General features: G+C 40.6%; 4 protein-coding genes across 7 annotated transcripts; 2 read left to right on the forward strand and 2 right to left on the reverse strand.

The window, feature by feature from the left end:
- The first annotated feature begins 165 nt into the window (after positions 1-165).
- On the forward strand, positions 166-3,964 carry LOC115687443 (lactoylglutathione lyase). Of its 2 annotated transcripts, none has more exons than XM_030613011.2 (9): positions 166-486; positions 746-865; positions 955-1,016; positions 1,306-1,366; positions 1,610-1,689; positions 1,813-1,880; positions 2,689-2,778; positions 3,221-3,363; positions 3,602-3,964. In XM_030613011.2, the coding sequence occupies exons 1-8, from the start codon at positions 166-168 to the stop codon at positions 3,319-3,321; spliced, it is 903 nt and encodes a 300-aa protein (XP_030468871.2). In that variant the 3' UTR covers positions 3,322-3,363; positions 3,602-3,964. The 2 variants fall into 2 exon arrangements, with proteins under 2 accessions (XP_030468871.2, XP_030468872.2); XM_030613012.2 differs by lacking the exon at positions 166-486 and adding an exon at positions 496-654.
- A 1,237-nt stretch (positions 3,965-5,201) lies between these two features.
- On the reverse strand, positions 5,202-7,935 carry LOC115687442 (transcription factor RAX2-like). The gene is made up of 3 exons (XM_030613010.2): positions 6,655-7,935; positions 6,284-6,413; positions 5,202-5,924 (listed from the first exon to the last, which is right to left on the reverse strand). The coding sequence occupies exons 1-3, from the start codon at positions 6,788-6,790 to the stop codon at positions 5,252-5,254; spliced, it is 939 nt and encodes a 312-aa protein (XP_030468870.1). The 5' UTR covers positions 6,791-7,935; the 3' UTR covers positions 5,202-5,251.
- A 2,988-nt stretch (positions 7,936-10,923) lies between these two features.
- Positions 10,924-16,076, reverse strand: LOC115687441 (uncharacterized). Of its 3 annotated transcripts, none has more exons than XM_056310064.1 (10): positions 15,902-16,076; positions 15,416-15,489; positions 14,638-14,704; positions 14,047-14,112; positions 13,650-13,743; positions 13,415-13,525; positions 13,020-13,120; positions 11,715-11,789; positions 11,547-11,639; positions 10,924-11,480 (listed from the first exon to the last, which is right to left on the reverse strand). In XM_056310064.1, exons 1-10 carry the CDS (start codon positions 16,058-16,060, stop codon positions 11,121-11,123), a joined length of 1,200 nt encoding a protein of 399 aa, XP_056166039.1. In that variant the 5' UTR covers positions 16,061-16,076; the 3' UTR covers positions 10,924-11,120. The 3 variants fall into 3 exon arrangements, with proteins under 3 accessions (XP_056166039.1, XP_030468868.1, XP_056166038.1); XM_030613008.2 differs by having other exon boundaries at positions 15,442-15,489; positions 15,902-16,040; XM_056310063.1 differs by lacking the exon at positions 15,902-16,076 and adding an exon at positions 15,596-15,879 and having other exon boundaries at positions 15,442-15,489.
- Positions 16,077-16,974: 898 nt separating this feature from the next.
- LOC115687501 (uncharacterized) lies at positions 16,975-18,588 on the forward strand. The gene is made up of 3 exons (XM_030613101.2): positions 16,975-17,313; positions 17,470-17,590; positions 18,140-18,588. The coding sequence occupies exons 1-3, from the start codon at positions 17,077-17,079 to the stop codon at positions 18,307-18,309; spliced, it is 528 nt and encodes a 175-aa protein (XP_030468961.1). The 5' UTR covers positions 16,975-17,076; the 3' UTR covers positions 18,310-18,588.
- The last annotated feature ends 531 nt before the right edge of the window (positions 18,589-19,119 follow it).

Here is a 19,119-nt window from a genome sequence, read left to right on the forward strand (position 1 = left end):
TGGGAATGCGCAGAGTTCAAAGGTTGGAGCTTTTCGAGGAAATCCAAGTCGCTGCAACCACAACGTCAACCGCAGGGCGCCGTACGAAGAAGGAGATGGAGGGTGGAGAGTTACACCTTTTGGGTAAGCGGCGTTATCCACTTTACTGGGAGCAGAGGAAGACCGATGACGAACTTGGGCAAAGATCCAAGGCGAAGAGGACAGAGGCGTGACGAATTAGGCAGGCGTAGTTTAAGGGAATCATCATCGTTTGACCGTGTCGTCTTGGACTCAGCGATCATGTTCTGTTTCACTGTCGTTCCCAGAATGGCGGGGACACGGCCCGTTTGGCCCATGAAAGCGTCACCAGGCATTGTGCTCCATCCCCGTGTCGGCCCAGAATCGATGATGTTGTCTGGGGGACTCCTCGGTGCGTGTTGGAGGCAAATCGTATGTGCCCAAAACAAGAAACGATCCCCTGCCACTGCTTCGTTTGTCTTCTTGAAGGTAAGCTCTCTCTCTCTCTCTCTCTCCGTCAATCCCATTTCCATGGCCGCTTCTTCTTCTTCCATCGCCACCTTATCTCGCATTTCACTCCTCAAACTCACCTCAAGACTCGCTTTTTCCGCTCCAGTTCCGTTCTCTTCTCCCGCCACCCTCGCCACTAGACCAAAGGTCCCTGAATCGCCATGCCCATGAAACCCTGTGATTGTCGCTGCCTGGTTCCGTCTGTTTCTTGATCTGTCGTGTTCTTTTTCTTTTGCAGCGGTTGCATCGGTTTAGGTTGTTTTCCATGTCGCCGGAGCCCAAAGAATCTCCCTCTAACAATGCAGGACTCCAGGCGAGTCCCGATGAGGCCACCAAGGGTTACATCATGCAGCAAACTGTGAGACCCTTTTCGCGCTATCATATTGTTCTTGATTGCGAATGGCTGGATTTGGTTTAGACTCATGCTTGAGCTCTCATTCTTGGCAGATGTTTCGAATTAAGGACCCTAAAGTCAGCCTCGACTTCTATTCTCGCGTTTTGGGCATGTCGTATGTCTTCCTCGTTCCCCTCACCTTTTTTCCTTTGATGGTATTGCTGTTTCATATGTGGTCCTTTCTGGTTTTACATTCTCTATGTCCACTCATGTGATACGATGCCCGCGCCAGTGCTTCCTTGTTTTGGTGTTTGAACGAATTATTAATGTTTGAAGTGGGTATGCAATTTCACTGATCCTCTGAGCAAACTTGTTATCTTCTCTCTTTATCCAGCATGACAATGCGCTCGGAGGATTCTAAAATTGTCAAACGTGATGATGTCGTCTCATGTTAAATATTGTAGGTTACTTAAGAGGTTGGACTTCCCAGATATGAAGTTCAGTTTGTATTTTATGGGCTATGAGGTATCTACTTCTTTCCTTCTTTTTCCATTGTCATTTATGCATCTTGTGGGGGGGGGGGCGGGCACATGAATTCTTCTCAGTGTCATCATCGTTTTCTATTTGCTGGTGAACCAATTTTATTTTGTTGGACACCATTCTTACAGCTGAAGTGGCATAATGTCCTCTCGGAAAAGCTTTCGTATGAAATTTGCTATTCCGGACTTGATGGAGGTTCTAATGCCATTCATGATTTCTCTGGTGTAGGATCCCAAATCAGCTCCCAGTAATGCGGTGGATAGAACTGTTTGGACTTTTGGTCAGAAGGCTACAATTGAGCTAACACAGTTAATTTTCCATTTCAATAAAGCTCTCTCTCTCAGCATGTGAAGCGAGAGTGTGGATGTATACATGAAGCCCGATTATTTCTACTGTCAAGTAATTTTTTTTTATCTGAAAATCTCTTGCAGTAATTGGGGAACTGAAAGCGATCCTGACTTCAAGTACCACAATGGGAATTCAGAACCGCGTGGCTTTGGTACACTTTTTCTCGAAAATAGAATGTTGAGTTCAATATGGCTTCTAATCTTTGTTTTTAATACTGTGGATGTGGTTTTGTGAGCCCAACCACTTTGAAGCACATAAAGTTGTACATTTCTATCTAGGTTAGTTACAGTTAGACTGTTCACTCCACTGGTGAATACGGTCATTTTCCTGTGAACTTAAATTTGTCTAATGTAGTATTTTTGGCCTAGTATGTTGTTGGGTAGATGAGTACTTAGTTATGGCTTTAGCACAGGAAGTTAAGCCAAGGGTTTTAATGTTGTTTTGATGAGCTTCTTATGCTAATACTAGCTTTTAAAAGAAGTAAAGGACTAAGGAATTTCCCAGTGAGTCTAAAAATATGCAAAGCTTTCCCTGAGTCTCTTCAAGATAGGTCATTTAGGATGTCCAAATATTTCTGATTTGGTCTTTACTATGTGATTTGCATCCTGTCAATTTTGGAATGATATTGGATATATGCTGCTTGTGTAACCAATTTATCTACTGTAGCAATTTGTGCATTGGCAATTTTCTCATGCAAACCTTTGAATTTTGAGAAGGATAAAACTGCTAGTTACATACCCGCGTATGGCGTGGTGAGGTCTCTCCAGCCAATGCATTGACTAATTAGCGGACACTTGTAAGATTGGCAAGTTTGCTTTTAGCAAAAATAATTGATTTCACAGTTCTCTACGTGTCATTAATAATAGTTTTGAAGATCTCCTTAGAAAAAAAATAGATAAAAACGAGGTATGTAGTACTGGTGCTTAGTGCAGTCTAACTCTTGTTTCCCTTGCTTCCAGGACACATCGGCATCACAGTTGATGATACATACAAGGCCTGTGAGAGGTTTGAAAAACTGGGAGTCGAGTTTGTGAAAAAGCCAGATGATGGTATGGCACCCTGCAAAATCCGTGAAAACATCAATAATTTTGTTTCATTCTAATGACAGTTGGATGCTTGGTGGAGTTTAGTTTACGGCGGGAAACAAGTTATATATCTGACTATTCTCTGTGTTTATTTAAGGTCTGATCAGCCACATTAACAATAGTCGAGTTTGGTTTGATGCTTCATGTTTGTTGAGGTAGACCAGGAGAATGTCTTAATCATGGAGTCTAAAAGCATGGCGCACACTGTACAGAGTTACACTAAAATGCTTTTTAGCTCTCTTTTGTTCTCTAGTCCCTGGCCTGTGATGCAGCGCCAGTTCCTTTTCTTGCTTAATAGTCTATCTGTGCTTACAGTCATGTGTAAAATTACACAGTTCTATTCTCTCTGGAATGTTCTTATGTGCATTTTTTTCTTGTGGTTTTAAATATGGAAAATCTGATACAGGGAAAATGAAAGGGATAGCATTCATCAAGGATCCTGATGGCTATTGGATTGAAATCTTTGACCTTAAAAATATCGGCAACACTGTAGGGACAGCTGCCTGATTTTAACTTTGCTAGAAGTTGGAGCCTTTCATGCATCTGAAGGTATTCTATCACTCAGCAAACCTCTGAACTGTATACATATATGATGGATTGGGAAGGTGTTTACTTTTGCAGTTAACATGAGCACTTCTCACCCATTTCGTCCGAGAAGCGGTTGTTAAGTGTTTTGTTTAGTAATTGTTAGTATGTACCAGTGTTCAGACTTCAAAGTAAGGATGACATATATAGAGTGCTTCTGAAGAGTTGAAGCAGCAGTTTTAAGTGTATTGTTTCCTTGCAGATTATCGCTCACCATCCGTTGACACCGGAGCGATGGAGATCAGGACGATTTTCAATAGCAAGATTTTGAAATTAGGCTTTATGAGGTCTTTTGCCTGTTCTTGAGACTTGTTTAATAATGAGGTCGCGTGCTCAAGTTTTATCTGGTCGGTAATACTTCTGTTAAGTGGAATATTCTATTGGCCTCTATAGGTATAGCATGTCTTTGCTGCTTATTAGTTCCATACCGCGGCTTGAGCAGAGATAACGATGTCGAAGTTTGCATGTTGGTTCTTATTGTATCTGGATACGAAATGTAATATCGATACTTCTAGTCCATGCCTGGGATGATTGTGAAGATAATAGTACCGTTGCCGTTTGATAAGATTATTTTTTTTATTTTGTACTGTGCACTTTCTAGCTAATATGAATGGACGGAAAATGGTGTATGTGCAATGGAGATTGTATCGTATGCAGGAAGGGGTGGACTCTCTCTTTGCTTCCTGTCTCTCGTTTTCTTTTTTTTTCATAGACTGTTTAGTTTTCCATTACCTGCCTGGTTAAAAACTGCCCAGTTGATAATGTTGTATGTGCGTCAACACGACAGACAGCAGTTATCATCTTAAATTAAATAATTCATAAATGTCTCAAAGACTAGTTTGCTGATCCGCGAAAGACAAATTCATTCAAAATTTGTAAAGCTAGGGTGAGCCCGTGAGAGATGTTTCCACACCTTTGACCATTGTAAGTTGCTGAAAAAGACATTCCGATTATTAGTCTTCCCACTGCTCAGAAAGTCGCCTACTAAAAAAGAACGAATGACCTCGTTAGAGAAACGGTTCATGTTGCTGTCAGTTCCAATAATTTGTAAATGACTTGCTCTTCAAGCATCGGAGAAAATGGGGGAAAAATGACACTCAGGAGGCAATTGGTAGATCCCCAAGAAGGGCAAAACCAGCGATACCATCGGAGACTTTCCTGTTTAGAGTAATCCTGGAGATACGAGAGTGACTTTACGAAATTTGATAGGGCAATCTTTATGCTCCTTCAACATTTGTTGGGGGACTTCCTTTCAATCTAAGACGAAAGTGAAGGTGAAACTGAAAGTTGCCTGTGAATTTTCAAGCTGTCATTAAAGTTCTTATCCCCTACACGAAAACAAAAGAAACATGACTTCATAGTCTCTGATAAATCTGCTTGTGACAAATTCTTATAGGATACTTTTTTTCTAGTAGAATCAGGAAACGCTAAGCACAATCGATGGGATCACAACATCGAACATGGAATTCAAAGGGATTGAAGAGGAAATGATACTTCATTTACTAATCCACTGACTTTTCCCCTGAGTTCGAAAGGACTAGGAAATTGTCGTTTGCCTAGCAAGCAAACTGTCACCCTCTCGGGAACTGCTGGTGTATGTGCTTCTTCTGAGGAGTTTTGTCGCATCAGTTCCCTTAACGCCAAGCGCCTTTCTAAGTACTTTTTTTTAATCAGGCGATAACCCTTATATGAACTTTTGCGGTCGTTTCAATGCTTCTTCATGTGATGTCGAAACCAAGAGAGGAGCACATCAATGGGCAGAAAATATGACCCTAATCCTAGAAACTGAATTGGATCCGATCTTTCTACAATAGATATTTCTATATATATGATCTTATTTATAGTCAGCGAATCAGAAATAGTACATCGGCATGAGATGCAGTTCTTCCTTGTTTACATCTAAGATGGAGCTGTTGCAGCTTAAACTAGTACTGCCTATCAGTTTCTTGACATCTTCCAAATCATAGCTCTCAGCAATATTTTCACTGAAATAGCCATCCGTCTTTCCGACACATTGGTAGGCATAGTCACTATAGGTAATATAATTTTGAAACCCCATGTCTTCTTGCTTGATGATCTCTCTTGCTCGGCCAATCTGACCACCGCTGCTGCCATCAGAACAACTGCAACTTCCTTCGCCCCCAGACATGAAGTTGTTGCTCTCTTTCAGTGGACTATAATAACCTTCCTGGGCTTGAAAAGATGAGCAATTGTTTGGGTTTCCCAAGGAATTGTGGTCATTTGTCAAGAGGTACTGTGGCAATGAGGCGAATTCATGACTTGCGAATTGCTTGTTTAAACTGCAAGTGTAGTACTGCGAACTGCTGTCTAAGGACAATGGTGGAAGCATCTGAGAAGATACAGATAGTGAGGAGTTCTGGTATGAATCTGGGAATGGCGGTGGGGCTTTTCTCTGGTTGAATTGAGGAATCACACCCATGAGCTTCTTCTTGAGCTTGGTGTTCCAGTAGTTCTTGATGTCGTTGTCGGTTCTACCCGGTAGCTGAGCAGCTATTATTGACCACCTAAAATTTGGTGCAAAAACTGTGAGGCTACTGTCATTCAGAGATGTATGCTAAAATAGCTGATCAGATATAAAGTCCATAGTTGCAGATTAATTCCTGATGCATGCAAATTCTGGAAGAGAAAGATGCCAAGATGAATACACCCATCACCCTTTTCTGTTTAATCCTATAATGTTCTTCTCTTGGATCATTTTGAAACTTTATGTGCTAACAGTTCCGTAATCTTTTTACCAAGTGACAGGAACGAGGTTCGCAATTTCATCATATGAGCATCAGATTATTAAGTAGCTGATTTTTCCCAATGTGGGGATTTTGTCCTCGGTCAGTGAAAAAGATGAGAAGGGGAAGACTCATAATACCTGCTCCCAATTGTAGCATAAAGGGTGCAAATAACTCTGTCTTCGTCAATGGAAAATTCACCATGTTTAATGTTGGGCCTGAGATAATTAAGCCATCTAAGCCTACAGCTCTTTCCACATCTCTTGAGATCTGATCCACAAATAGAAAACTCAATCAGGAGATCAAAGAAAACACACACGATGAAGAGAGAAGCAAACTAGTGAGAAAGTTCTGTGCATGGAAAGCTAGAACGAAACTGTTTTTTTCTACATCTAGTTCTAATACTTATTGAAAGAAATGAGTGTGTTCAGTGAGACAATATCAAGGAGATATCCGTTCGTTTGGCATGCTAATTCCGTCTCGTTCGTAATTGAAATATTATGATTGTTACCAGCCTTCTGAGGAAGAGCAATCCAATTTCCACCAGTGCCATTCTTCTGTATGTAGTCTCTAAGTTTAGCATCTTCCTCTGGTGACCATGGACCCTTCTTCACATTTGCCTTGTCACAGCATGGAGCCCTGCCCATCTCTCTCTCTCTCTCTCTCTCTCTCTCTCTCTCTCTCTCTCTCAAGTCTTTATGTTTTTGTTCTGCACATGAGACAACCTTTGTGGAGTACTAATAGCTTTCTCTCTTCTAAATGAGACTTTGGAAGCGACATGGTGGAATATGAGAGACACGCCCTTTTATTGAGATTCAAGGCAGCCATCCACAGCTTCTGAGGACCCCATTATACAGCAAAACACAAACTTGCGTATAGTCAAACACACACAAGTCAAATGGAAGCCCCTCAATTTCATCTCGCCATTTTCTTTTTGTCAAACCCTTTCGCTAAAAAAATTTCAAAATATAACTAAACAAACCGAAAAATTTCCTAACTTTATTGTTGAGGGTTGACAGCAACTTTCGCTCAGTAGTGATCTGTTTCTTCTGTTAAAGGATCCAATGTCTTGTTTGGTAAAAATTTGGTTGTGTTTTAATTGGTACTCTGTCTTTACTAGTTGTCTCTTCATATGCATCTTATAGATCAGAAGACAATCATTTTCCATTTTGCACCCGAGTTTTGATCTGTCATTGTACAAGACAAAAGGGCTGCTCTTAAATCCCGAAACCAGATGAATGTTCTACAGATAACGTGGCAGAAGGAACCTTCTGATTGAACCAGATGAACCTTTTATTGAGATTCAAGGCAGCCATCTACAGCTTCTGAGGACCCCATCTTACAGCAAAGCACACACTCGCATATAGTCAAACACACGCAAGTCAAACGGAAGCCCCTCAATTTCATCTTGCCATTTTCTTTTTGTCAACCCCTTTTGCTAAAAAAATTTCAAAATATAACTAAACAAGCAGAAAAATTTCCAAACTTTATTGTTGAAGGTTGACAGCGACTTTTGCTCAGTAGTGATCTGTTTCTTCTGTTAAAGGATCCAATGTCTTGTTTGGTAAAAATTTGGTGATGTTTTAATTGGTACTCTGACTTTATTAGTTGTCTCTTCATATGCATCTTATAGATTAGAAGACAATCATTTTCCCTTTTGCACCCAAGTTTTGATCTGTCATTGTACTAGACAGAAAGGGCTGCTCTTAAATCCCGAAAAACCAGATGAATGTTCTACACATAATGTAGCAGACAGAACCTTCTGATAAAGAATAGGATTGAATAAGCTTTTTTTAGTGTTAATAAAGGTGTGAACTTCTTCATAATCTAGACATACGTTTCTAACTTGATTTCAATGGCCATCAAGTATAATAATCAAAACTTTTTCCCCCTTCACATCATCGCTTGTCAAAATTATAAAAACGAATCCGTTATCAACTGGTACAACTGTTATGCAGAACCACGGCGTGTTCTTCTACTAACCCATACAAAGTCTTGACACATGTTTCTTAGCGACCGTTGTGAACATTGCTGTCCTATATTTTCTTATTTTTCTCTCAATGAGAAAACCTACTAGCTTTTCGCGCTACAGATGTAAACTCGAACCCGAAAACACATACAGACATCTTCTTCGTGTGTAAAACGGAGACTACAGAAACAATAAGAATCGCCGCCTCATGTTGACATCAGGGACACAGAAGTTTCCTATAGAGGAGTCATCCATTTAAAGAAAAGGCAATGTCTTTGGGCCTCTTCTAGCGATCATCTAATCTTTCAATTAAAAATTCAGCACCCTCTTCTCATTTCTCTTTCATATACAGAAATTCAAATAGGTCAATAAAAAAACATGACAAAACTAAACAAATCATGCAGTTATAATATAAAGGGAAACGACTAAAAGATGCCATAATGTCTTTATCTGCATTGACTCTCGGACACGAAAAGATGCATGCTTACGTTTATATAATCCTCAGTTTGTTGGGTTGGCAAAGTTTAGCTAGACATCTAATCATGAAGGCAGTAAGTTATATATATTTTTCATCTAGTCATAATAGAAAATTTAAGACTGTTATGGAGGACCAGTCGTTCCCCAACTTATATCTGGGTTGCACTAGCGCCCATAATCATCGGCCTAATCTGTTGTTCACGTCGTCCTTTTGATCTGATCGTTTCAAGCGAAATCTCAAGATGATCGCTTTCCCTAAGGTCGTTGCTTGGTATTTAAGTAACAGATTTATGCACATTGGCCCGCTTCGAATCAGATCTGGCATGATATGTATGAACAGGAGCATTTGCTAGGAAGAAAAAGCGATCGACGATTCCTTATTGCTAAAGAAAGGGCTGTATTTTCCTCCAACGAACTCAGCATATCAGTCATTCATGAATGTCATTAGTCCCCAACATGCGACTTTAGCTAGAGAAAAAGCTATAGAACGCTAGAGAAACTTGGCCCTGATCTCTCTTTCTCTCTCTTCCCACCCACCATACTCAGCCGCACCTTGCTGCCACTCCAGTCGTTGGGGCTCTTGTATGACTTACATTTAGAGAGAGAGAGAGAGAGAGAGAGAGAGGCGCTGCGAGTGGTGGTAGAGGCCAGAGGAGCCGTGCCAGAGCAACCGCGATAGAGTGAGGAGAGAAAAAAAATTCCTAATCGAGGGTAATTTTGATCTTATTTGTTGGTGACCATGGTTCGCAGACTAATTCTAAGAAGTTTCTTTCAATCATTGATTGAATGAAAACATTGTTAAGTTCGTTGGGCGAAAACTAAACTCGGTAAGATCTAATTAATGTAGCCATCATCATTATTATCTGATGACAGAAGTCAACTAGGATTTGATTCTTATAAACAAAATGGAGTCGCCTCTCTCGGATTAACGTAACACGGTTGCGTGCAGACCTACAAGTGAAAAATTCAATGGCCAGCATATCATTTTCAAGATCCCATGATTTTATCTAGGACAGTTTTATATGTACACTGCATTTTCTTGGAAGTTCCTTCACATGATGTCGCCACCCCATGTTTTTCTTAGGAAACCACAATGACAAAAGCCTTTTCGGTCTCAAAGTCTAGAGCTTGTGATGGGAACTTGATAGGTGTGCTGAGAGATGGATTATTTTAAGGGTTTGGTCATCTGAAATGTTCCAAAAGTGAAGAGGAGAGAGCCAATCAGTTCATAAGCCCATGCCAACATGCAAAGTATATATTACGAGCGCTCTTCTTATCCATCTGATTTGGTTGGTGGGAATTGGTGTACAAACTTTGAAATTTGATGATTTCAGTGGATCTATTCAAACCGTAAAGGAATTATAAAACAAAAGGGCAAGAGTCAAAAGTGCAGCTAAGTCAGTGTTGTGATGCAAGCAAAAGATTAGCTGTACATTTTGCCCCCCGCAAGAGGTCTATCTCTATCATTTTCAGAAAAATAAATTGGAAAACTTACATGAGAAATGTCATCAATCCTATACCTTTCGATTGGTTCAATTAAATCCTAAAGTTTTTTCTGCTATTGCAGGTGTCGCAAGCGCGTTTCAAAGTAGTCCGTTGTTGTAGTAATTAACAAGTAAATGTCCCGAACGTAATTTAGAAGGAACTTTCTTTAGAGTGGAAAAAAAAATAGCAAAGCAACTTAACAAAGGCACTTCCAACTCCCAAACACCAGGTCAACTATTTCCAGATATTGGCAGAATAGTTATTTTCAAGTAAGAATAGCACATTTGGACTGATTAAACTTATTGACTTTTATGAATCCCGAATTTAATGGTTACCTAGTTCAGGTAAAATTCTAGAACATCGGATGATCAATCTGTGTCGTGCCACGACTGTTATCACGCTACAGATGTCTCAGCTAAATCACTGACAATTGGTAAATAAGTTCCTAATACTTTTAAGACATGCTGGAAAGGTGTATCATCAATTTAGAGCGGATCAACTGATAGAAAAGGACTTCAATGAACCAGTTTCCGTACGAAGATAGGCTGTTTCTATATGTGGCAAATATGACCACCATCTAAATCTAACAAAGGCACTTCCAACTCTCAAACACCAGGTCAACTATTTCCAGATATTGGCAGAATAGTTATTTTCAAGTAAGAATAGCACATTTGGACTGATTAAACTTATTTACTTTTATGAATCCTGAATTTAATGGTTACCTAGTTCAGGTAAAATTCTAGAACATCGGATGATCAATCTGTGTCGTGCCACGACTGTTATCATGCTACAGATGTCTCAGCTAAATCACTGACAATTAGTAAATAAGTTCCTAATACTTTTAAGACATGCTGGAAAGGTGTATCATCAATTTAGAGCGGATCAACTGACAGAAAAGGACTTCAATGAACCAGTTTCCGTACGAAGATAGGCTGTTTCTATATGTGGCAAATAGGACCACCATCTAAATCTAACCAACTCTCTAGGTGCTGTGATAAACTTCACTCATTGACAAATAAGTACTGGCAATACTACCTTAAGAACCTCTACGTTATCTTTACATCACGAAGAAGCCGAGCAGCCATTGACCCATACCTTCTTGCTTCCCATTCACTAAGATCGCCACTCTTGAGTTTCTCCAGCAATTCGTCATCGTCCTTGAATCTTTCACTGGCAGGATCATCAGGGAGATTGTTATCCAAACTATTCCAGTCCATTTGAGGTTCTGCCGTATCATCTTCACTGATCTTCTGGTCAAACCTTGTCTTCTCATCTGAAGTCCCGATCCTTTGAGTTGTCTCATCTGTGCTCTCCGCCTTCCGAGTCGTCTCTCCTGTGCTTCTCTCCGTGGATTTTGACCCCATCATAAAAAGTTGAATATTAGGATGTTGGTACTTACTGTGCATCTGCATATCGTAAAGTGGGTCAGAAATAAATAAAAGCGACCATAAAAACATACAACAAAATTGTACCTTGGATCTTGGAATGGGTTTCAAATCAAAGCTTCTCTTCCACATCTGCATCATTTGCTCATGCACACTTGTGGATCGCATCTCATAACCCAACTAAAAAAAAGTGGCAGACTTATCTTCATATTCTTTTCAAAGCAAAATTATATCTAGAAATAAACGTGGCCTCACCAAGATACAGGTTCTAGGTCCTGATAATGCACATATTGTCTCCAGCAGTGGTTCCAGGAGATGCTCTGCATAAACCTAAGTTCAAATGAAACGGAGATCTGAACTTAAAAGATAGATAACCTTTTATTTTCAAAAGCATATAATTGTGTCCCACCAAAAAGCAAGTTAATGTGCCATCTGGTTGTTATTAGCTAGAGTTTGAGATTTTGCTTGGTCTGAGCTAGATTGATTAGGGAGCAATCTTCTTTTACTTCTCTCTTTGGCAAGTCAATCAAAAGTGCTCAGATACATTTCCCTGGTCATTTGGCTGAAGATGGGCCTAATTTGTCAAGTGGACGCCAGCAGAAATAAACAACTAGTAATAAATTGGACAAAGGAACGCTTGAACGTGTTCAACGAAAGGTCAGCCCTTGAAGCCACCAAGAAGGGCAGGATAGTATTTACCCATATTTGACCTTATATCCAGTCATTTCCCAAACCAGTCTGGGTAATTTCCTCCCCTATCCAATATGGTTTAGAAATACTGTGGGCAAGACAAAGCCTTATCTTTAGAACACAAATATTATCCTCTAAGTCTTTGATCCTGGGAAGCAGTTAAACTCTAAAATATTATGAAAGCTACGTCTACCAATTACAGAATGTTACCACGTCATCTATGGAACTTATGATCCAATTTCATTTTCTGTGGAGTGTTTGTGGTCCTACTCTCAATAGAAAAGGAATAGGATATACTTAGCAAACCAAAGAAACTTGGATGCCTTGAATTTACATTTTTTTGAAAAGAATAATGTTAGATATACAAAGACTGTTCTAATAATTTGGTATGCTAAATGATGTCACAGACTTCTATTGGAAGTTGGATATGACCCATCTGTTGAAATGCTCATTTATAATCAGCCACATCAGTAAGTACACAAAATTAGTAAATTATTTTCAATAACCTAGCATTACTTTTTCTAAAAAACCTCAAAACTCAAGGAACTCACAAGATAATATCTACATCGGCACCATTTAGTGAAACTGGAATTTAGACTCTCAGAGTCTCAATGATTTATTGATTTCTGCATGAAAATTATTATAAAAGATGGTCTTATAAGAAGGGCACTAGAAATGCAACTGCCATTTGCCTTAGCCGTATACTGGGTAGCGGAAAGCTCACTCACGCTCTTTCGCACATGAGTAGTAACTTTCCTCCTCAGTTGCATGAAATGTGGAAAACGTCTTCATAAAAGCAAAACTCAATGGAGCTGTTTTAAAACGTGGAACTCCAGAACGAACATGAATATAAAGAAAAGAGAAACCTACAACATCTGTGCCAATGATAAAGTCAAAAGGAGGATGAACAGCCTTTATATGTTCCACGTTTCCCCAGTCCAATTCAGCTACATGAATCGAACCAAATGAATCTGCAAGATATTATTTGACATAAGACAAAATGTGCTATTGCAAACCCCCAGTTCTTCAGCCTTTAGCCGGTTCCCCATTTGTGAGTTGACTAATTGTTACACTGAAAACAATTTATGCAGAGTAAAAATACAACCAATCTGTTACACTTGGCATCTTCAAGATTTTTTTCACAACAGCATGCAAATGAAGGAGACGAGGGCAGTGAAAGAAAATTTATGACTTCACATTAATTTAGAAGATATAAGATTCAAATAATCTGGAAAAGATTCAGAGAACTTCCGAGTACCAAGAACCTGGATTCATCTGGAGGATCCTTGAAGTATTCCGTTCAACATTCCTCCTTAGCAGTGGTAAAACCTCAGCTTGATCTGTTGTGACTACATCACACCCTAGCAGTGCCATGCCTGAAAAGAAAACTTCATATCAACCTAAAGGGAGAAGATAATCAGGGTCGAGGTTGCTAACTTCCAGTGCAGCCAACCCATAAATAAACATCAATCATATAACCCACAGCAACACACAACTCACCAAACCCAGCTACTCCACAACCTGCACCAAGCTCAATAACACGCTTTCCTTTGACCTTAGATGGGCAGAATCTTCCCCTTCTAGAATTCTTTTCCTGAAAGAATTGACAGAGTAAAGCAGTTTAGCTGTATAATTGATCTATAGAAAAGGTAAATAGCAGTGAGTGTTTAAATTCTTATTGGAAAATATGATTTATTCCACTTGTTTCGCTACCCATAAGACACACTCTTTAGATTGATATCATAAACATCGCCAAGTGACCCTAAATGCCAGAATTGACATGTGTTCGCATGCTGAAGAAGGGCGAAGAGACAGCAAGGTTTGCACTACTGTTATAAAGCAGAAGATACAGCACACAAAGATCACTCGATGAGACTAGCGAATAATGAGAAATTACCAAATATTTAACAAGCACCATTGATGCGTCCCAAACTGTCATTCCTAAGTGCTTTGAATTTGGATCCTGCCACAGTGACACCCAAATTCCTCATTCAGGCCTTATAATTAGATGCTAGCAAACCGACACTACCAAATGGAATGGTCAAAAAAGGTATGCCGCTGACTTGATGTAGAAAATCCACAGGTCGTAGCAACAAAATATGAGATACACATGAAAATGAAAGTTCGCAATCCACAGGTTCATAGAAATAAAATAAGAGATACACATGAAAACAAAAAGGATTGAAATGAGATCAGCAGTTGACAATGAAATAAAGTTCTTAGACAAAGGCTTTAGGGTAAAGAAAGAGGGATGTGAGACAGGAGCTCGCTCCCATTAGGGGATATTTTAGGAAGAGCCCAATCCACCATTTGTATAAAAAACAGATGCCATGTCTACTAATAGCAGGTGATAATACCAGACTACATCAAATGTAGATATATTCTCCTCATCGGGAGAGAATATGTAACCCCATCAGCCCGCAAAAGTAAAAGCAAAAGATGCCCGCTATGAACAGAGGAAAATTCTGTAGAGAAGAACATGTATTACCTGAGCAAATTGCAGTTGGTGACCCAAAATGTCAATAGTGATTACAGAAGTGTCAGGAGAATTCAACCTAACAACCAGATTTCAACGGTATAAGTAATGGTTGAGCATCACCCTGCACTTTAAGGCTATGCCATCTTAAGGTGCTGCTAAATAGAAGGATCTTAACAAAGGATTCATGGAAATGGTCAAGTAAGATGCGTAGTAAAGGGAAAAGAAAAATAGCAATCTAGCGCATTAGGTCCCAGTTCTATAGGTACAGGAGAAAGGTAGTCATTAATCAATCAAAAAAGATTTCTTGATAACTCTCGCAATGTGACATTTCATTTTGTAGAGATGATCTCAAAAAATGGCTGAGACTACAATCACAATAGAAAGCGAACAGTCTCAGCACCCATACAAATGATTCATCTTAATGAAATATAGGGGAAAAACAGGGATGTGATTTTATATTGAAATACAAGGGAATTTCAACATGCAGAAATTTCAAACCAATGATCACTGGGTTGAGTTTCATGTTTAGTATCAGAAAACATTCGAGAGCCAGTTCATCATGTCACTACTTCCCGCACATTTCAAAGGCCTCTAACTGTAAGTATACTTTCAACTCAGTATCCTCACTCAATTCCCACCCCCCCCCCCCCCCCCCCCTGCCAAAACCGCACATCACCCGCCTTTTGAGTAGAACATGAGTTGGGTGAGAGTCCATAGCAGGGCAACATTTCGGTACATGTTAAGAGAGTGAATGCAAGTGAGGAGGTTTAGATTATGTTCTCGTTACGGATCATGAGCTAAAGCACATAGTACCTGTCGGGCTCCATCACATAGTTCCGCAACAGAAGCAATCTCCACACACTGCACCAGACAGAAACCTCAAAACCTCGGAAAGTTAACAATTTACCAACCAAACCGCACAAGAAATCAACCGCAGCAATCCAGAGGAAATTAAATAAGCACCCACTTAGCCAAAGTTAAAGACATGCGAAGGAAAACTAAACAACTGCGCGACCACCATCGTTCTTGAAATTCCCTCTCAACGCGGGCACCCACCCACCCAGCAAGCAAAAGGGGCAGATTAGAATGAACCAAACGAGACCCACAGAGCAGCACGATGAACACTAGCACTCGACGGCTCTGCTCTGAGGGAGCAAACATCGGTATGGTTCCTTGCTAAAAACGCAACCACTGCGAGACGGGAAGCGCAGACCCACCAAGCCGAAAGTAACATGGAAGCGGTACGAGGATCAAGGAGAAGAGAGCAGCAAACCAGAGAGAGACGACGACGGCTCAGCTCGGGCCTACCGGGTGGGAAGCAGACGGTGGTGCGACTGGGAACGAGCTCCGGACGCGAACTCGGGCTGGAAGATCGATGCTCTGCAGTCTTCCTCGAACAAGAGTGTTGATTATATGATCGCGCCCCCCTCATAAAAATGGTGTTTTTATTTACTGTTGAATGACGACAGATAAAAAGGAAAACTCTCCGAATTTCAACGAAATTAAAGAAACCAACTTTTTTTTGCAATTTTGTCATATCATGTTTTTTTTTTTTTTATAATCCGAACTCCCGCACCGGCCGCACTACAAGGGTCCGACCAGCCAGGCACCAACCGAAAGAGAGCTAATCTGGCCCCACAAACTAGCCTCTATGTAAATCAAGAATATGATAAGGCTACGCGGCAGAGGGGACTCGAACTTGAGACCTGGGACCCCAAGTCCTACACCCTTACCAACCCAGCCAACCTCTGGGAGGCTTTGTCATAACATGTTGAGTTTTGAAAACAAAAAGGAAGAAAGAAAGGTAAATGTTGGTGAGGCGTTTAGTTTGCATCACCTTAGTCTTGACTCAAAAAAATGATAAAAATATATGTATATATATATATATATATATATATATATATATATATATATACATATGGAATTTGAAAATGAAAATATATTTATCGAATTTTTCAAGAAAAAAAAATGTCGTATAAAGAATGCAATGTCATGCCGAATTATTGAATTATCGAATACTAGTACGTTCGTAACTGTCACGTATTATCCAACTTAGTAATTTAACGGTAAAATTTAATAGAAGTTAACGGAGAATAGATTTGTTAGATTCTAGTACGAGGTTTTCTTGGTAATAATATGGAAAAACTCGACCTTGGCGGCTACAGCGGTCAATCGGCCACTTCGTTCTGCTGTACAAAGCATGCTCCATCTGTCCGCGGCTATCACGTGTCGTCAATTGTCATGTATTATTAATTCTGCAATTTGAATATAAAATTTAATGAAAATTAACGGAGGGGAAATTTGTTAAAGGCGTACAATTTGAGATTTTGGTGATATTAACCCGGAAAACCCGACCCGGCGGCCGCGGCGGTTCAAGCCATTTTGGCAATCGGCCACGCCGTTCTGCTGTGCAGAGGACGCTCCATCTGTGCGAGGGGTCTCTTCCCGATGGCCCTTCGTCTCTCGCCAAACACCGAAACCTCAGCTCCTTCAGCGCCGGCGACGGCGACGACGGCGACGGAGGTGTGCGCCATTTTAGCGATCGACCACGCCAACCTGCTGTACAGAGCATGCTCCGTCTGCGAGAGGCCTCTTCCCGATGACCCTTCTTCTCTCTGCAAATACTGCAGCCTCAGCTCCTTCGACCCGGGCTCTCCCCGTTCCAAGCGCCTCTTTCGCCTCCTCGTGAGTCTTGCTCGAACCCCTTTTCAGCATTTCTCTATCTTTGTCGTTAGACGATGAGATTTCCTTTTGATTTCGGTGAAAGATTGCGTTTTTTTTCTTTCTGGGTTCGATGGATTTAGTGCTTAGTTTTCTGGTTGTGGGGAATGGGAAATGCAGATGTCTATAGCGACCGACAAGAAGGTTTTCACGGTGATATGCTTCGACCGGGTTGCGAGGATTATGTTTGGGACGGGTGCTGACGAGTTCTTCGATTTTGCCAAGCTTCACCCTTTTGCTGGTAAAGCTTCTTACCGAATCCTTCGACCATGTTCTTTATGAGATGTTATAATTTCCCAACAGTCTCAGTCAAAATCTCGACTTTGGCTTTTTGTACCAAACAAATCACCCGATCACGTCCGGTGGCAGGAGTTCTGGTCTTGGGCATCAGTTATAAGGTGGGAGAAAATTTTGGTTCTATATGGCTATTGGGATTTGATTGTTGAGGATTTTCTCAGGAAAATTGAAAGTGCTATATGGTGATGGTGTTACTCATTTTGGAGCATACATACAGAAGTCTGTATGAGTGCCTGCTGTGTCTTTCTGCCTTTCCTTTCTCTTTCTCTCGAAGCACCAGCTGTCTAGCTGCAACCCGTTGGACATGCTTTTTTTCTGGAAGGCCATGGGTGGATTTTCCGGGACCTCATGGGAGACCATCACAGTCCCTGAACTTCGTTTTGTAAATTGAAGTCAGCTTATAGCAGATTTTTCTTTTTGCATAGGAAGCTCATAGCAGTTTTAGTCCATCATTCTGAGCAGATATTAAGTATTTGGGTGCTTTCTTCTGCAGCCGTTGCAGCAGCTAGAATATTAGAAGGAGAGTTGTTCAGGATGACGCTGTCCAAGCCCCGGAGTGGCAACGCTCAGCACCTACGAGTGACGTCGCTTGTGCCCATGAGGTCCGGATACCAGCCAGTGATTGAGGGCTTGAGAGAACTGTACAGAGTAAGAGCTGCTTGAATGTATAATATCTGCATCATCCTGAAACTTCGAGCATTGTCATTTCACGTGCTTAGCTGGTATACATCATCCAGGTAGATGGATGTGATGCTATGGGTTCAGCTTCAGTCAATGTATGTAGATGTTTGTGAATGCTGAGGATATTCCAGATTATCGATTTGTCTAGATTCAGAGGAGACATGACAGTCAAGCACTGCTGAACTAGGGGTTAAACTATGCAAATGGGCATACCGTTTGTTCATGTTCTGAAATATGAGCATTGTAGTAGTTGAAAACTTACATTTATGACCCCCTCGACCAGGCGAATTTGTATGATTTGCACAGATAACCGAGAAACCATATTTTTAGGAAAATACTACCAAAAATCCTAAACTATATCACTTGTGATAAATTTACCCCGAACTTTTTTTTTATGACACGAAAAACCTCAAACTATTATTCATGACACATTTACCCCACAATATTTTGGTCTATAGGCATTTTCATATCTTTTTCCTTTCTCTTTTCTTTTCTTTTTTTTTTCTCTTCCCGGCGAGGGCTGCTTCGCTGGATCCGGCGAGGGTGACACTCGCCGAGGGTCGCCGCCCGAGTCAGCGAAGTCGCCTCGCCGGGAAGAGAGAAAAAAAGAAAAAGGAAAAAGATGAAAATGTCCATGAGTCAAAATATTATGGGGTAAATGTGTCACAAAAAAAAGTTCAAGGTAAATTTTTCACAGGTGGCATAATTTGGGATTTTTGGTTGTATTTTCCCTATTTTTTAAGTTTCCTTTTATCTTCACTTAAGACGCAAGAGATCATGGTGCAGGCGTCG

Source organism: Syzygium oleosum, unplaced genomic scaffold (genome assembly GCF_021117445.2).
Source record: "Syzygium oleosum isolate NSW1041296 unplaced genomic scaffold, Sole_v2.1 Sole_v2.03, whole genome shotgun sequence".
NCBI classification, from domain to species: domain Eukaryota; kingdom Viridiplantae; phylum Streptophyta; class Magnoliopsida; order Myrtales; family Myrtaceae; genus Syzygium; species Syzygium oleosum.

Excerpts from the sequence above, each read along its gene's own strand:
- LOC115687441 (XM_056310063.1), bottom strand. The coding sequence starts at position 15,789 with ATGTTTGCTCCCTCAGAGCAGAGCCGTCGAGTGCTAGTGTTCATCGTG. Across the intron at positions 15,490-15,595 it reads ATGTCTTTAACTTTGGCTAA|TGTGTGGAGATTGCTTCTGT; the intron begins GTGGGTGCTTAT and ends TGTCTGGTGCAG. Across the intron at positions 11,790-13,019 it reads TTATCATTGGCACAGATGTT|GTTTATGCAGAGCATCTCCT; the intron begins GTAGGTTTCTCT and ends ATTTGAACTTAG.
- LOC115687443 (XM_030613011.2), top strand. The coding sequence starts at position 166 with ATGACGAACTTGGGCAAAGATCCAAGGCGAAGAGGACAGAGGCGTGAC. Across the intron at positions 1,367-1,609 it reads TGTATTTTATGGGCTATGAG|GATCCCAAATCAGCTCCCAG; the intron begins GTATCTACTTCT and ends TCTCTGGTGTAG. Across the intron at positions 1,881-2,688 it reads TTCAGAACCGCGTGGCTTTG|GACACATCGGCATCACAGTT; the intron begins GTACACTTTTTC and ends CCTTGCTTCCAG.
- LOC115687442 (XM_030613010.2), bottom strand. The coding sequence starts at position 6,790 with ATGGGCAGGGCTCCATGCTGTGACAAGGCAAATGTGAAGAAGGGTCCA. Across the intron at positions 6,414-6,654 it reads TGCTCTTCCTCAGAAGGCTG|ATCTCAAGAGATGTGGAAAG; the intron begins GTAACAATCATA and ends TTTGTGGATCAG. Across the intron at positions 5,925-6,283 it reads TATGCTACAATTGGGAGCAG|GTGGTCAATAATAGCTGCTC; the intron begins GTATTATGAGTC and ends ACCAAATTTTAG.
- LOC115687501 (XM_030613101.2), top strand. The coding sequence starts at position 17,077 with ATGGCCCTTCGTCTCTCGCCAAACACCGAAACCTCAGCTCCTTCAGCG. Across the intron at positions 17,314-17,469 it reads AGCGCCTCTTTCGCCTCCTC|ATGTCTATAGCGACCGACAA; the intron begins GTGAGTCTTGCT and ends TGGGAAATGCAG. Across the intron at positions 17,591-18,139 it reads CAAGCTTCACCCTTTTGCTG|CCGTTGCAGCAGCTAGAATA; the intron begins GTAAAGCTTCTT and ends TTTCTTCTGCAG.